This window comes from Cryptotermes secundus, unplaced genomic scaffold, assembly GCF_002891405.2.
Source record: "Cryptotermes secundus unplaced genomic scaffold, Csec_1.0 scaffold300, whole genome shotgun sequence".
NCBI lineage: Eukaryota > Metazoa > Arthropoda > Insecta > Blattodea > Kalotermitidae > Cryptotermes > Cryptotermes secundus.
The window spans coordinates 186,212-204,686 of NW_019731220.1; the positions used below are offsets into that span (position 1 = coordinate 186,212).

Genomic DNA, 18,475 nt, shown 5'->3' on the forward strand with positions numbered 1-18,475 from the left:
AAAGTTCATAAGTATGGGAAAGAAAATACATCCAAAACATCTGTCAAATAAGAGGTTCATATACCAGTAAAATGCCAAATCTTTTTAACAATCGGAATTTTCATTCATTATACAGGTGTCCCCAAAAAATGTACTCACCCTTTTAATGACACAAAATGCAATATTCTTTAAAACAGATATAAGGGTAATGATTTAAATTGAAGAAAAGAAGTCTACTGCACTATGCGTGTTCCCAAATGTTCTAACTGATGACCGTCATTATTCAGACGGAGCTGATAACGCGGAACAATGGAATCACAAACTGTACGAAGCATTTCGTTTGGAATTTGAAGCCATTGTCTTTCAATTTCCTCTTTCAACTCATGGACTGTTGCTGGTTTTGCGGCATAAACCTTGTCTTTGAGGTATCCCCATATAAAGAAGTGCATGGGTGTGAGGTTCGGTGAACGCGCAGGTTGTTCAAAGCTACCTCCTCGCCCAGTCCATCTGTCCGGCAAAGTTGTATCGAGATAGGCCCTTACTTCACGACGGTAATGGGGAGGTGCTCCATCTGGTTTGAAGTAAATCTCTGCATCAACAAACATGTCTTCAATGCGTGGCCCGACGCCCAAGTGAGGGGGGGGGACACATCCTGTACTTAACGGAAAATGTTAAAATTAAATTTCTTGCCAGCATCTCCTTTCATATACGTTTTTATTTAGTTCTCTGTTGTTTTACAAAAGAAAATGGTGTAAATGAAATTATCATATGATTTATTATTTACTAAGGTTATATAAAGACATAAGTGAAGTGATCTTCCACCGGACTACACGGAGTAACATCTAAGAAAATAAATTATATTATCTGTACCTCCATGTAACCAGAAATTCATCTAAATATACAGAGGTTCCGTTCAAACCTCTCAGAAAACAAACTGTGTCTCCATTATAACAAGAAGTTCTGAGAAGAACTAATCGCTTACTTTCCTTTGATACGATGCACCGCACATAAAACGACGCGTCCAACAATTCTATTGTTGTTTGTGTATTCGTTACCGGGGTAACGTTTTTATTTTGCCGTTGCCTAGCAACGATAGAGGTATACAAATACAGACACAGAGACTGATGGGAGAGATTTATCAAGTACGCTGTTTCATAAAGATTATTCAAGCATTCAAAATATGGTGGGATACGCAGAAACACAGACAGCGTGGTGATCTCATAAGCCTACTCTTATGCTTTAAAAATAGGGAAAGTAGGCTAGAAACCAGCTGGTCAGTGCTGTTCAAGGATTTTTTTAATCATATGAAACACACAGGTGCACTGAGGGGGCAGAATGTATGATTCATTAATGTTCAAGATGATGGTATATATAATAACCACTCATCTTTATAGGGTGGAAATAAACTCCAAATAATGTTTTCTCGTATAAGTTATCAAAACTTTCAATTTAAAATCTTTGTTCAAAATGTCTCCGAAATAAACATAAACACAAACAGATTAGGATATTACCCAAACTATTGAGAAAGTTCATGAGATGTCTTTTTCTTGTAGCAGAACAAAATCAATAACGTAATAATCTACGAATTAATTGATAAACTTTACGTGTTTGTCATTATGATAATGATCCGTGGTTAATAATAACTGATGATCACAATTCTGGACCTGTTAACAACTGTCGAGCTCACTGTGGAGTCCGAGAACAGCCTATGAATGGTCAAAGTTTGTATTCATTGCAGCTACATCATGTGTTAAGTGTTCAGGATGCAGCAGCACTGAATATTTCCTCTTCTAATACCAATTCACCGTCTTCATTAATGCAGGTGTTCGCAAATTCACAGTGAAATACTGCACAATTCCCTTTTCTAATTATCTCTTCTATATCGCTTTGATATCCGACTGTTTGATGACATGCGCACACACTACCCCTCCCTTCATTGTTGTTAATTGTTAACTTGTAAGTGTACGCAGGAGCTTTGTCCTTGGCCCCCACGTACAACACACAGCAGTAAAGAAAGTCGCCGATAACTTTTGATATTCGAAAGAACACCTCGTTCATTGTGAAGAGAGCTTGACACCAAGCAGATGATGTTCCGAATTTTGGCAACCTTGCCTTATGTATTCCCAGAACATGTCTGGCGTCACTAAACTCATTATGTTTGCTCTTAATATGATCTTCCATGTCACTGACAAAACCTCTCCATGAACATTCTAGTGACGCAATGAGAAACGGGCATGTGTAAACGGCGTGAGAACATTCTGATTCATGTCTGAGGATTATGTCCAAAGGGAGAATTTCAAGACATCCGTTTTGCTTGTATTTACAAGGGAATTTCACTATCCTGCATATGTTCTCAAGACTTATGTTTCTTATATCTGTAAACTCTCCCATGCATGTGGGGCAGCTGTGCATTTCTGATTTGCAGCTGTTGCAGATACTATGGCCATTATGACATAATGTAATAGGTGGCAGCATGTATTCCGTGCAAACAGGACACTCCAGTTCAAGAAGCAGGCCTTCCATCCTCCGCGGTAGGATTTCTGTCTCAGTACCTAAGAGAAATAAAAATAATAAATATATCGTAGTGTGTACTAATTTAAACACATTTAAAAATGTAGGAGTAGAGCGCATGTTCTGGGATATGCCTTAAATTTAGTTTCATTTTCACAAAAAGAATGAAAATATAATGGAAAAGTTATGTTTGACATAAGATGTATCATTTTTCTCTGCAAATTTTGTTCGAAACATTTTTCGATCCGATAAATATTTAGCGAATCATCCTTCACATACGCGCAGAAAAGTGTGTTAGTCTTCATGTAAAAATGTCCGTTACTGTTGTCCGATTTTAACCAAAATTGCTGTGTATCGACAAACTTCAATAGAGTAATTAATACTAAATTTAATGAAAATAATTCAGCGGTTCTCGGGTTGTTACGGACAGACATGGCAGAGCTAATGTGCGCATTATGCAACATTACGTTCTGACTGCGCGCAAAAAGAAAGTAGCTGATGAGCGGTTTTCAGTCATTTTTCGTTTTAGGAGGTCCCATGTTCGATCCCAGGCAAGGAGACCGGATATCCTAATGAGGTTTTAGTGGTTTCCTTCAGTCTTTAGACAAGATTTAGGATAATATTTTAAGGATACAGGGGAGATATTTAAAAATTATACAAAATGGATAAAAATTTGTATAGATTGTTCATTCTTTTATTCTGAAATCCCTAAAAAAATTTGGACCCAATTCACTAACCCGTTCAAAAGTTACTGCACTTTTAAATTTTTACTAAATTTACGTGTTCTTATAGAAGTTCGTCACGTCGTACATTACAGTAGATGAAAGACGTGTGAAAATGGTTATCCTGGGTTTAAAATTGTTTATACTTATAATTTCAGCCTTTAGGAATAATGTTGCAAAATTACATTTTCTTTTACTATGCCGTTACGGAGAAATTAATAATAATGTATTGAAATTTTTACTCGATTTGCATGCTAATCGATGTAGAAGTTCAGCAACGTTGGAAACGGTTACAGAATAGCGAAGAAGAAACTACAGCGAGTTTTCTGGTGAGCGAGTCTCTTCTCATATGTACTTATAGTCACTATTCTTCCTTTCCAACAATAACTTGCTACTGGTATTGTGATGCAAGAAAAACACAATGTAGCAAAGAGAAATGTAGCTACCATTAACCAGCAGCTGTACAACGCAACTAAAGTTTCAGCTGTGGCGTTGGTCCGCTCATGTGGTACCACTGAACTGTGCAAGGCGGCCAACTTATGGAAAACTGCAGTGTTGTCAAGTTTAATTCTTCTCAAAGAGTATTTCAATAATCGAAATAAATTAATTACACAGTTTTCACAAACATAATAACCATTTTATTTTTATTAAAACCTGATTTACTACTTTGTATAAAAATAGTTTAATTTAAATTCAACTAATTTTTTGTCAGGTTCGATCCCGAGAGTATTCACTCTCAAAAGTTTTTTTATTATGAGTGGCAAATTATATACGTTGTCAAAAATGTCTTAAAAATAGTCCAACATTACAATATATTACTATCACGTCGCTTCTAATTTTATTTAAAATGTCTTAAAAATAGTCCAACATTAAAATATATTACTATCACGTCGCTTCTAATTTAATTTAAAACATGCCAATGCCGATATTTGTTAAATTGGAATTTAAACTACTTTTGTCTAAGATAGCATCTCCTATGTACAGCCTTATATACCGCGATATTCCCCGTACAACATCCATAATTCGGAATCAGCTTGCTTTTCGGTGTTATATAAATTACGCAGTTAAGACGGCGTTGTTAAATAGACACAGAAGTTAATTTAAATTGTTTGTAGATTTTAAAGTAGGTTGTAAAATGATTTGAATAATATTCGCTTAATCGGCGTACTTTCAAAATGGACACTTCTTTTTTATAAACATCCCCAATGGAAATGATAAGTGAAAGCATTCACACGTAACATACCTACGATGTTTTATTTTTTATCATTTTTTTTGTAATCGAAATCGACCGATTCCCTCAACAGAAACAATGACGTCATTATGAGTCTTGAAGTTTTCGAGTCCGTAAAAATTGTACCGTTTTTTATCGCACTTGTGGGCACTGACTGCGAGGTGAAAGCCAGGCACCAATCGCCCGGAATGCTCAAAAAAAGGAATCAAAATTGAAAAAGAAATGTACGGAATGTTAAGATCAAAAACTGAAAGTATGTACTTAATTAAAAATATATATATATATATATTCTTGCATCTTAAATGGTCTGAGGCTTTCAGTAAATAGTATTGGTTTACTGTAGACAAATTTTCCGCCTTGAAAAATCGTCTCCAGCCTTTAGCTGGCCAAGGACATCGTGTAGTGTCGAAGTTGATTATAAATTCTAAGTAACCTGTTGCCTCCATCTTCAGGTCAGGAGTGACTAATATTGGGGCCACATATTCCTTCAAAACATTAGTAACTGTCTACGGTAAGGGCCGTGCCATAGCTCAAGCGGTTAGTCGCTGGCTTACCACCGCGGCGTCCCGGGTTCGATCCCGGGGTCTGGTCAAGTGGGATTTGTGGTGGACAAAGTGGCGCTGGGGCGGGTTTATTCCGAGTACTTCGGTTTCCCTTGCCAATCTTCATTCCACCAAATTCTCCATCATAACCAGCCGGGGCAGGCTACAATAGGCCAATCAGTGGCCGCCGTGCCGAGTGGACCCAGTTGGACTCCACCCCCCCACTAAGCGAAATTGCCTACGGTATCTTGAGCGAGAAGTCTACAATCGAAACTGAACATCGATACATGTGCGTCATTATGTTATTATGTTCACTTTGTATCTGTGAAAACATTTATATAAATACTGTACACAGCTTGCATACTTATAGTATGTAAATTTATAGTGTAAGGTTAGCATATCGCTTCTATAGTACATTGATTCCTATATTCATTTTAGCCTGAGGTTTTCCTTACAATAGAAAAGTTTAACGGATCCAACGTATATAAATGTCCCAAAATACACTTTACTAATTTCGGTTAAAATTTTTTCCAAGTCACTTCAGTACCTGCAAGCATACTTTGTATTAAATTGTAGGTTCGTAATGTAGTTTGGTTCCCTCTTACGAATTCATACACGTTTATGTGCTTTTCCAGTAGCCCCAGAGTACTCCTGTAAATCCAGGTATAGTTTCATGACCCTCTTGTGGAAAGTCAGGGCTCCCACTTTGGAAAACGCTGCGCAGACCATCCGACCTTTAGAAGAGATTGTTGGTCTTAATGTCGGAATATACTACTCAACATTAAATGCGCGAAATTTGCGAAATATGTTTTAATCTTGCGGGGGGGGGGAAGAACAGGGTTTCCGCAATAAGCGCATGTGGCAATGCCTTCCCCTCTTTTCCCTGTCGTTAGAAATTGCATCACCAGTAATTTCTCCTCCGCGAGATAAAAGTTAACGTAGCAGAAAAGAATTTAAGTTAATCTATCCCTGTAACAGGCTGTGGAGGCCCATATGGCTGTGAGACGTCGAGGCTTCCACATTTTCTCTAGACAATCAGCTCACAGATGACGGTGAAGTTGTCAGCCTTTCGCGCCGGCCGCCCTTTACCCCCAAGAAGATTTCTGGTACTCATTTCTGTTAGAGGCTGAGTCGACCCCAGGGCAATAGTTTGTCTGGAAGGATTAAGTCAATTGAAAAAATCACTTGCCTCATCGGGATCGAACCCCCGACTTTCCGGCTTGTAGCATAGTGTTTCAACCAACTACGTTACCGCCAGCCCAATCGAAGACTTTTACTTGTGTTAAATGTTGAGTTTTTATGAAGGTATTCTTATTTCTAGTTATCATCGTGACGGAATTGATGTATACCGCTGAAAACGAAGCGATGTTTGAGGAAGCGGAAAGCGGTGAATGTTACTAGGACAGGACGTACTAGCGATTACCCTTCAGCTCGGCCCCTGACAATAGTAATTTCATTCGAAGTTTAGCTACATAAATCCGGGCTCTTTATCTTATCTCTCGTGGGCCTGTTTGCTCATGTCCGCCATTGCATGAAGCATGAAGCTCTACTTCAAAAGATTAGTTTCAATTCTGAGGATCGGCCATCTTGTTTCTCCTAATGAGCTATGCACGAAGAACTGTATTCTTTATATATTGTAACGTATATTGGTTACGTGACTAATAATTAATGGGTTCTAGATTAGATGAATCAATATATTTACCACTCACCAGTCGTAACTACAAATAAGAAACACTTCAACTATTGGATGCTCCTTGAACGAATTCGATGATTTAAGTGTGTACGAAGCCAAGTCCGATTCCGGCATTCCTTAAGTCCATGTTATTCCAGTTACTTTACGACTGGCGGTTTACCGTCAATCAGTTCGTCTTGGCGACAAGCACCTTGAGATTCGTTGCCACAGATATAGTTTTTCAACTAGCTAAGTTACACTGCGTGCAGTGAATCACTTGAACCGTTGCGTAACAATGGGTGTCTATTCTTCAACTCTTGGGAACGTATTTACCTATTCAGCTCTTTAATGAACCGTCACAACACAGCAAATAGTAAAACATCAAAGTCAGCGTACAGCTGTGGCTTTGCTATGTGTTTCGGCCACTATCGGCCATCATCAGGCAAATACGTATCAACAAAAATCTACCATTTAACTGCAGTCATAAAATGGATATAACAGTATTAATCGTACAATTTTAAAATTTCTTATGTAAAAAATACAAAAGTTCAGATTATATAAAAATTAAAAATTGGAAGTATTATAACAAGATAAAATATTAATGATGTTTTCAAAAACACTGAATCAGTCGTTAGATATACTTTGTGTGCGTTGTTGTTGTTTGCTTTCCATGCAATACGGACAATTCTTCTTAATGACGAGGCAGCATTACACAATTCATTAATTGCTACACCATGGGCCTCTCTTAAAATCTTCTATATAAAGTAATATCGAATTTCCCTATTGTCTATGGAAACGCACACAAAGTATATCTAACGACTGATTCAGTGTTTTTGAAAACATCATTAATATTTTATCCTGTTATAATACTTCCAATTTTTAATTTTTATATAATCTGAACTTTTCTATTTTTTACATAAGCAATTTTAAAATTGTACGATTAATAGTGTTATATCCATTTTATGACTGCAGTTAAATGGTAGATTTTGTTGATACGTATTTGCCTGATGATGGCCGATAGTGGCCGAAACATGTAGCAAAGCCACAGCTGTACGCTGACTTTGATGTTTTACTATTTGCTGTGTTGTGACGGTTCATTAAAGAGTTGTATATTGTAGCACAGCAGGATGCATGAAATTAAGAGTATTTACCTATTCGTTTCCTAGAAGCGGCCCAATCTGTCACAATAACAATACAGAGAATAGCGAAAAGGTAAAATTATCCCTGTGGTTAACTGATTAAGCTCTACGCCATGAAGACGTATAGGGGAGTGGATGTATAGATCCACGTATTCTTGACCTCTGTACTTGTTGGAGGCGAGTGGTCAGGTTCATGACCTAGTCACTTTACCCCCTGGCTGGGCCTAGAACCGGTCTGAACAACGCGGAGAGAAGGAAATCCTGCAGCTACTGTAACTCAAACTTCCGAGTCCTCGGCCGTCGAGCCCGTAACGAGCCGCAAGACCGACTGCCCTATCCCGCCTCCCATACAGAGAACATTTCCATTTCGGTATCCGGTATACCTGTAAACTCCATTGCTAAGGCTGAAAAATATGGAATACTTCATATCTGACTTTCGCACGGTTATGACATAGCACAGCTCTCCTTGAAGAGCACGGACTTTCTTGATTGTAATGTCGTCTGGCGTATCGGAAGAAAATATCGTCTCCGTCTTCAAGGTCGAAGAGTAAACGAAAGAATGAACCATGAGAGGCGGCGAGCTGGCCGCATACTTCTGGTTTCTTGCTTTACTCTTCGACTCTTAAGATGGAGGCTGTTTTTTCCTCCGAAAGGTCGGAATCTCTCCTAATCACACGGCGTTACAACTCAGGCCACCGCACTGGTCAAATTCTTTTCAATTATTTTTCAATCTTGAATACCGTAGATGATCGGTAAAAATTATGTTAAAACGTGAGCTTATAAGCAAATATTCTGATGCATCCCCTCCACGAATAAACCAGGGGCGGTGCCCATACCTGAAGGGACAGCTATAACACCCAAGCAAACTCTTACTTACACTCTTTTTCAGGCGACCCAGGAACACAGATTAGATGCTGCACACGTTCTGAACTAGCCACATTGTTATCATCAGTTTATATATATATAACATATCCTCCTAGATACCTCTGAGTCAGCAGTAAGATACGCGGTATCTGCACAAGTACGCAAATTTCTCTTTATCATGCTTTATCAAAAAGTACAAACAGGTTAAATTATTTCTACGCAGTCTTTACACTCTATGGTGCAATTGATATCTCAAAGAATACTCACTTAAAATTATTTACTTTTATCAATGGATTGGTGAAGGCCGGTAGCCATCTTTAAATTTGTGAAAAAAAAATATCGGTAATAGATATAGAGGCAAATAAAGAACGTAACTGATGTTATGATGGTTCATTTCAAGCATTCTGGACATTTTTGATTTTTTAATTCTGTAGTGTCTTCGCAAGATGGACCGCCTCTGTGGTCTAGTGGTCAGCGTTCCTGGCTACAGATCCAGAGGTCCGGGTTCGATTCCCGGCGCTATCAGATTTTATGAGAATTAGTGGGTCTGGAATGGGGTCCACTCAGCTTCGTGAGGATAACTGAGGAGCTAGCGGCTCCGGTCTAGAAACCCGAAATTAACGGCCGTGGGAATTCGTTGCGCTGACCACGTGACACCCTCTATCCGCTAAATTTGGCACTAACATCGCCGACAAGCGGCGGTCGCTCGGTCGGTATAGTTCGCTTGCGGACTAAAACCACAGAGTTTTCTCTCTTCGCAAGATGCGACTTTTTGTCCTTCCACAGATCGGGACAGATGGCGTTTGAGGTGATGAGTTTCTTGTACGTGTATATAGTTCTAATTCGTGTTTGTATACGTGTCAGTTTGTTGGAAAACCGACTGTTATGAAAATATTAGAGGGAGAACATGTTCCTGAAGTTTGCCACAATTTGGGGGTTTGAACAATAAAGGTTAAGTTGGTGTACTTCTGGTTGGCATTCCGCTGTGAACTTGGCCATATCGTTTCAGCGGTAGAGGTAATGCTCGTTAGAATATGTTGACTAGTTTTTGCATCCAGTTTGTTATTTGTCTGCATATGGGAACAAATGGTAAATGTGTAACTTGTTTCCTTATTATTCGTCTATGCCACATCTCGGAAACGCAGCGTTGGTTTTATATTACGGGCCCCGAAATTGTGGTTGTGATGGCAGTATGAAGTGTTAAGGATTCTGTATTTATGATTTATTTAGCGGCACATTATATAGCGTTGAATGGTAGAGAGGTTAATGAATTGCAAAGGATTCGGAAGAAAGCTGTCATGGTCTAATTTTAGGTACTGCCCAGACATTTTCTGGAAGGCAGTGGCAGAAATCGGTAAAATCATGGGTTTGAACCTGGTACCGCCCAAATACATCTTAAAATTGAAAGCCAGTTTTTATTTGTTTAATTAGTGTCTATTTAACGATATTAAGGAGTCGGGATAGCGTGGTCGGTATAGCAACTAGATACGGGATGGACGACCGAGGGGTCGGAGTTCGAGTCCCAGTAGGGTCAAGAATGTTCTTTGCTTCACAAAGTCCAGACCGGCTCTGAGGTTCACCTAACATCCTATCCAATGGGTATCGGGGGCTCGTTCCCCGGGGGTATACCGGCCGGGGTGTGAAGCTGACCACTCACTTCCAACTAGTTCCGAGGTCAAGAAAATGTGGTTCTATACATCCACTCCCCCATACGCCTTCATGGCGTAGTGCTTAATTAATTAAGCACAGGGACTTTACCTAACAATATTTCTTTAGTAATTAATCTGCTTGTGTTTGGGCTCCAAAGCCTAAATAATGGTAAAAGGTATAGTTTTCCTTATACCTAATTAATTAAGCACTACGCCATGAAGGCGTGCGGGGGAGTGGATGTATAGATCCATATTTTCTTGACCTCGGCACTAGTTGCAGGTGTCAGCTTCACGCCCCGGCCAGTTTACCACCGGGGAAAGAGCCCTGGTATCCAATGTATAGGAATCTAAGTGGGCCCAGAGCCGGTCTGGATGACGTGAAGGAAATTCTTGGCCCTGCCGGGGCTCGATATCCGACCCCTCGGCCGTCCAGCCTGTAGCCAGCCGCTATTTCGACTGCGCTATCCCGGCTCCTCCCAAGCCTAACAAACTCTTTAAACATCTTTCATGATAAGTCATACGTTGAGTTGGCAGCCGTATGGAGGAAAAGTATTGTGACATGTTATATGACGTCCATTGCTGCTCAACGGTTGCAATGGGAACGCATACTTTTCAGTTACAAAGGAGTTTCAATTCCCATCATTACAACACATCTGGGCAATTACATTAACTTCTGATGTAATACTGAAAGATATCATGAACACAAAATCACGTGCATTTTTTCTTCATATTTTAATATGTCATGAGTTTGGAAAATAACTGAATAACGTGTAAAAACAAAAATCTAATAGTCTCCAGCTGTAATTGCTCTCAGTTTAGATTTGTCATGTCCACATTTTTATAACTGACCGTTCCCAACAGAACACACAGTCGATTTGGTGGAGTTCACTCACTTAAATAAAAATTATAGGGTGTGTATGGGTTACAACATTTTTATCCTCATTCCATCCCACAATGAAGGTGACCACTACCCTGCTACTCTTTGCCATACTTCTAACATGCAACACAGTGTCCAAATCTACAAACACATACTATAACAGTTTTAAAATAAAAATTATTTGCTGAAATCTTTCAAATTTGTATAATTGATCCAACTGTTCCACTTAATTTCTACACTGTTACAGTAGAAGAGCTGCCTTTTTCAGCAGTACACTCAGTTTTACACTTTAAAAAATTGGTACATTTGTATACAACAATGAGAAAATTATTCCCAAATAAAAACATCTGCCAATGTAGGAAGAAACAGCAGTTGAGCTCAAGGTGAATGTACATAGTTTAATATGTGAATGTACGTAGTGTAATATGTGATAATCACCAGAAAGCCAAAACAGTAAATTTATAGCATAAGAGTAATTGTGTTGAAGCTAAATAATAAAAACTAGGTACCACAGATGAAGTGAAATAAATATATTTACTATTAGCAAAATACATACAGATGTAAATAATCAAAAGCATTCAGTTTCATTCTCATATTAACACTGTTATTTACTTTTATATACAAATTCCTGGACCCCATTATTTTGCTGAATGTGATGTCACTTTCCTATACAAAAAAAGGGTACAAAGTACATACTTTACAGAAACTATCACACACACATCAGAACTGGCAAAAACAAATAAAACTTTCCCATCAGTTAACTATTTTGGTACCTTTTCCCTTCTAGAGTTCCTCTTGGTTTATGACAGGTAACTGAAATCAATACAAGAACATCTGATGCTTCTTAATTTCACATAAATAGGTACCCTTTATTTGCAATGTTAATAAACTCACCTTGACAACAGAAGTAATTACAAAGAAGCATGAATTGTGAAGCCTGTTGATGGTGAAGTTACTTTACAAATTCTTAAAGTTTGGCACTTAACTTTCCACAATATCTGCTCTGGTGACATACGTAGGTCAGTCAAAAAGTTCCTGGAATTCCCCTGCAGACGGAGAACGAGTGATAAGATAGCGCACACACTGTTGTGGGAAGCTCAGCATGTCTGCTCGCAGGCGCAACAGGTCTAGACAGATTTCAGTGTGCAGTGTTGGTCATTCGGCACAATGTCACAGTTCGAACAGCATGCGAACATCGAGTTCATGTGCAAATCAGGAAAATCTGCTTCAGAGACACTATTGGCACTGCAGCAAATTTACGGTGATACTGTACTAAAGAAATCCGCAGTTTACTACTGGTTTTCCCAGTTTAAGGATGGGCAGGAGGCGTTAAAGAGGATGACCAGCGCAGTGGGAGACCTTTGACATCCAGAACTGAAAAAATGATTGGAAAAGTGCGACAACTGATTCGATGTGATCAAAGAATGATCATCGCAGAGTTGGAGCAAGAAGTTGGTACTGTTATTGGCCATTTCTACGTACAAGTTTTGCAGAAGTTGCGCGATGCGATTCGGAGGAAGCAGCACAACAAGTGAAAGAGAAAGTGGTTTCTGCAACATGATAACGCACCGAGCCATGCATCGCTTGTTGTGCCACAATTCCTCGCTGAGAAAAACATTCCTGTCATCACTCAACCACCATACTCTCTGGATCTCACTCCGAGTGACTTTTGGCTGTTCCCTACTCTGAAAAGGGCTTCAAGGGGACATGTTTCGCAACCATGGAGGACATCAAATCGAATGCAACGGCTGAGCTCTGGAAGATTCCAAAAGAAGCCTTCCACTGCTGCTTCCAACAATGGTAGTATCAATGGAACAAGTGTGTGTGCGCACAAGGGTCCTACTTTGAAGGTGATTAGGTAAGGGTGTGCTATACCACCATTCCGGGAACTTTTTGACTGACCCTTGTAAATGTCTGCTGTGTCTTCATTGCTGAACACTTCTTTACTGGCTTCTTTACAGAACACAGTTCTATCTGACACACGAGTTGGGGGACTGAGGTTTTAACCTTCTACAAGTTATGACTGTGATCTGAACCCCAAAGACAGTATTAAAATGACTTGATTCATGTGGCAATGAGGAGCAGACTGAATTTGGGTAGTGCTTGCTACCATTCAGTTCAGAACATTTTGTTTTATCGTCTGCTGTTTAAAAACATAAAAACTAAAACAGACAAACTAATAATTTTGCCTTTAGTTTTGTGTGGTGCAAACCTTGGTTTCTTGACATTAAGGGAAGGTCACAGAATGATGGTATCTGAGAATGCCTGAACTGAAGAGGAATGAAATAATGAGCCTGGAGAAAATTCCATGAGGATAAGATAGGCAGGACGTGTAGCACGCATGGTGAAGATGAATACATTCAAGTTTTCAGTGGGACAGCCAGAATGAAAGAGGGTACTAGGAACACCTAGACATATGTAGAAGGATAATATTAAGGCAACGACAGAGATACAGGATGGGGTGGTATGGAGGGGCCAGTGGCAAGCTGTTGTGAACATGGGACAGGGCCTCTGAATTCCATAAAATGTTGGGAAATCACTGACTAGCTGAGTGAGTGGTGGCTTCTCAACAAAGACTCATCTCCATGGAGGTGGATAATTAGTTTATCAGCAAGTTCTGCTGAATACAGATGACAACAACGTTTTCTCTTAATTTGTTACATATGTACCTGGATTTAAATTCAGTTTATGGTCACTGAGCTGACACTGTGTAGACAACAAGGTCATGAGGGATAGCAACATTTAAGGATGCAAAAATCTGCTGAAATATTCAGATTGCCACACAAACAGGCATATGGCTTGATTTGCGAAACAATACTAAGAATACCCAGAAAAAATTATGAAAGCCAACATTTCAGGGCAGACTTTTTAAGATTTCTATCTCAACCAGTAAAGATTTTTCAGCATCCATACAAGTCTTTATAAAGTTACGATGAAAAACTATGCAGTCACAATTCTGGAAGATTTGTTCAATATCATTTAAATATGACCGGGTCACATGGCAAGCACTGGCAGTCCCAGAGCCATCTGTTTTGTTGATTGTTATTCTGTATTTGTAATTTAAAGCTCTGTCCCCTAACCCCACAAACAAAACACAACTGTACAAATGAGTGTCTATGATTCTTGAATACCAGAAGAACACCTCATCCATTGAGAACATCGCTCGACACCATAATGGGCCACTTTCAATACTCCATAACCTAGTTTTATACTTCCCTGCTTGTGTAGTTGAATTACAGAGCTCAGCATGTTTGGCCTTGACATGATTCTCTACTGCAGCAATTGGACCTTGCCATGAACAAGACTTTGTTTCTACAATTGAAAATGGACACACATGGGCTTGGTAACGACACTTTGTTTGATGTGACGCAATGTTTTCAAGAGAAAATGTCTCTCTGCATCCAAACTCAAGATATCTACAAGGGTACTCAATTTTTCCACCTATATATTCAAGTGCAAAATTCCTTGATTTTGAGAAATTTTTGGTGCAAGTTGGACATTTATTCAGTTTATGTCTACAAATGGTACATATGCTGTGGCCACTCTCACACATGGCAATAGGAGGTACCATGTACTCTCGGCAGACAGGACACTCCAGTGTTTCCAGGATTTCCTTCAACAGCATGTCTGACCTTTCCTTCAACAGCATGTCTGACTTGGTCTTGTCTGGTGTGTCTTCAGACCTTAAAATCAAGAAAATTCAAGCAGTGACACTCGAAAACTGTGGTTTTCTGAGCTGTGACATCGTATGATCTTATGGGCTGACAATGATATTTCAGGGGAATACTGGCACCATTTTTGGAGTTGAGAAACTGGCTTGGTTATATAAACAGGTCTCAAGGCAAACTGTCGCCAAGGCGCAATGAAGTGAGTGATGAAATGGTGCCAATGGGCACGCTGATTAGGAAAACTGCCCTTCTAAGAGACACTGCTTTTGTCACAGGTGGGAAATTTCCTAATACAGAAGGCTTTTTTCAGTGACAATACTGCTCTCATGAGGAAAAGTGTAATTCTGAAAAATGATGGCTCTGCTTATAGCCTGCCTTAGGGTGGAGGAGGTAGGTGTGCCTTATGAACACCCAGTATCACAAGCTGTAAGATCAAAAGTCTGAATCACACCACTGTGAAAGATCAATACAGTGCAAGACTGTAATCTTGAGAGCTCTGAGGAGTGCAGGAAGTCTGAACCATTAAAGGTGTGGCAGCGGCATGAATTAGTAACTACTACCTGAGCTAAAACATGTCAGTGTCTTCATCAGGGGTAATATTACTGTACTCAGTGCAAGTTTCACCACTGAAATGACTCTCTGCACTGTAAAGATACAACCACAATTGCTTTAGTTCAGTTCAACTGACCACTACACAAGTATGCTAGTGGCCAGTATGTTCTGAACTGATGCTAGTCTGTCTGCGTCCCTTCCCCCTTAACCCTACAAGGTTAAAGACTGGAGTCTGCGTCAGTACTTACAAACAGCATTTCCTGGGAAACTAGAATTAAAATTATGTATACAGAATGAATTTTTTTCAAAAGACAGGTATCTGACAAAACAATTGTTAATTTGCCCCTCAAATCCTTTGGAAGACAGGTATATTTATTATTACTGTACAGTACAATTATTGTTATCTCAGGCTCAGTGGCTGTATGATAGCTGTGGCGATGTTATATTTATGAGATCAGGGAGGGAGAAGAGATGATTGTTTTTGGATTTGATGTTTTCACAGCGGTGGCTATCAATAGTTCTAGCCAACCTACGTTTCGCATGAACATTCAAGGTTGATGAGTATGCAGGCCTGAAGCTTCTTTCCTGCAGCATGACATTCTGTCAACGACATTAGTAACTGCGGTTCAAAGAGAGATATATGGTACTTACACGCTCACAAAAGAAACAAGAGTTTTCTATAAAATATAATTGTCGCTGTGCTCATTTAAGCACACCATAATTAACATGTGTGGGGGAGTGGAGGTAAACTTCCACGCATTCTTGATTCACAATTTATACAGCCAATTTATGGAAATGAGACTAGCCCTGGGGCCCACCCAGCAACCTATACAAGGGTATCAGGGGTTATTTCCTCGGGGATAAAGTGACAGGGATGTGAAGTTGACCACTGACCTCCACCTAGTGCAGAGGTCAAGAATGGTGCAGCCATACTTTCACTCCCCCATACATCTTCTTGGCATGGTGCTAAATTAAGCAAGCACAGGGGCACCTTTACCTTAATTGAAGGAAGTGAGGAGAGGTCCCCCCCCCCAGAATGAACAGCATCGTCTATTCTTTACAAATTCCTCGCGGTTAAGAATGGTGGAGTGGAGTTATACCTCCACACCCACCATACATATTCATGGCGTACTGCTTAATTAACTCGGCACAGAGACGCCTTCACATTAATTCAAGGAAATGGAATGACGTAACTTATTATATTCCGAATAAGTTGTATCTTCAATACAAGTATTACTCGGTCGAGCCCAATCGATTGAGCTAGTCCGTAGCTACGGAGATACGGACTAGCTCTATCGATTGGGCCCAACTAGTAGGTTCCACCTAAAGACGGAGAGAGAATCCAGTCTACGAAACGTTTTAATAAAAAAAAAGATGAATAATGTTCAGAAACACACCAACTGTATTAATATACCAACGTCTCAAACTTTTATTGATTGTACTGTCGATGCTTAACGGATCTCGCCCTCTTCTTCACACATACGTGACGTCACCACATAACATACCTCACAGTCTATTCGGTGAATGGTGTAATCATATTAAAAAAATTAAGTTTTCATATTTTGCTATTGGGCAACAACAAAGAACACATGTAACTAATCAGAGACAGCCGAAAACTTATTAACTGGATGTAACTGATAATTCACAGATCCTTCATGCCAATGGCTGCTGCTCATTCAAAGCACGTCACTATCCATTCGGCAGCACAAATAAACGTATTCATATCGCCTAAACTTTGCACTTATAGCACACAACATTCATAAAATCATAATCTCAACAACTTACATGCTATTTTCTGCAGTATTTTCAGACATTGGCTCCCCGTATAAACACCAACCTAATTAACTCTTCCCACCCTCGGCAATAGCAGAGTCATGACTACCAACATTACAGAGCTGCTAATTCAGGAGCAAGACAGGCTAGGAAACATTACGCTCTTACAGATGCAAGGTCGTGGAGTGTTTCTCAACCTGTTGTACGCAAAATATAGTTAGCATGTGGAGCAAGACAACATTGCTCTTCAATGAAATTCTGTAGACCAGCCGTATCAAACACGCGGCCCGCGGGCCGCATGCGGCCCCTCAACTTTTAGAGCTAATTGATATTAAAATCAATATTAAAATTTTAGTATAAATATTTTTTTGTAATGACAAGAAGTCTCACGCAGACATAAATTAGCAGGCTGCAGGAAAAGTTATTCCGAGAATTGCAGGAGGGTTTGTAAAGTTCGTGAAGGACAAACTATTGTATTTCAGAATGTTAATGCACTAAAATCCGCACAGCCTCACCACCCCAAGTATTTCCAAGAATCCCTTTTGGAGGCGTAGTAAAAACGCAAGGAGGGTGACAACTGACAGAGGAGTGAAAGGGATTTCTACCTTCAAAACTAGCTTGCAACCCCAGGTCATTGTCTAATGGGCTGCTAGCAAACTTTCACTTTTATGACTATTGAGACAAGATACACCTTCCTACTAGTCCGGTAGTCTCTTGTACACTGTCATTCAGTTCATTTTCACACAACGACAGGTGCTGATGTTACATCGTGATGAACGTATAAAGGTTATAATTAAACATTAAGTTATCAACTACGAGTTTTCTTGTATATGTACAGTAACTTTTAAAGGGCAATGTCGTTTTCAAAAAATTGAAATAGGAAAAAAGAACTATTGAAAGTGAGCGCCGTGTATTTCAAGAAAAATGGGAAATCGCTTATTTCTGTTGTGAAATAGAAGGTAAACTTACATGTTTGATTTGTGAGCAAAATATTAGTGTTCCACTTTAGGCAATTATATTGAAATTATTCCTAAATAATAAATAGAATTAAATTTCCTTGTATCAAAATCTAATGTATATTTCTATTTTGAAGTGCGGCCCTGGACTATTATTTGTAGGGCTGAGGTGGCCCTCTGTACAAGATGAGTTTGACATGCCTGCTGTAGACAGTGTTTCTCATTCGGTGTTTCGCAAGTACCTGTTTGTATCTGGTGCAACATAACACAAAATATGTAACAGAGGAGTCAGGTCCACGGTTGCCAGAGGAACCGCGGGGGTGGGGACTGGGGGGGCAAG

At 39.5% G+C, this 18,475-nt stretch overlaps 1 protein-coding gene across 4 annotated transcripts; it reads right to left on the minus strand.

Annotated features, from left to right (window-relative positions):
- Positions 1-672: 672 nt before the first annotated feature.
- LOC111866453 (E3 ubiquitin-protein ligase sina-like) lies at positions 673-17,277 on the minus strand. Of its 4 annotated transcripts, none has more exons than XM_033752259.1 (3): positions 17,192-17,277; positions 14,755-14,869; positions 674-2,531 (listed from the first exon to the last, which is right to left on the minus strand). In XM_033752259.1, exons 1-3 carry the CDS (start codon positions 17,218-17,220, stop codon positions 2,349-2,351), a joined length of 327 nt encoding a protein of 108 aa, XP_033608150.1. In that variant the 5' UTR covers positions 17,221-17,277; the 3' UTR covers positions 674-2,348. The 4 variants fall into 4 exon arrangements, with proteins under 4 accessions (XP_033608149.1, XP_033608150.1, XP_023711196.1 ...); XM_023855428.1 differs by lacking the exon at positions 674-2,531 and adding an exon at positions 11,375-12,232; XM_033752258.1 differs by lacking the exons at positions 14,755-14,869; positions 17,192-17,277 and adding an exon at positions 12,081-12,280 and having other exon boundaries at positions 673-2,531.
- Between the last annotated feature and the right edge of the window lie 1,198 nt (positions 17,278-18,475).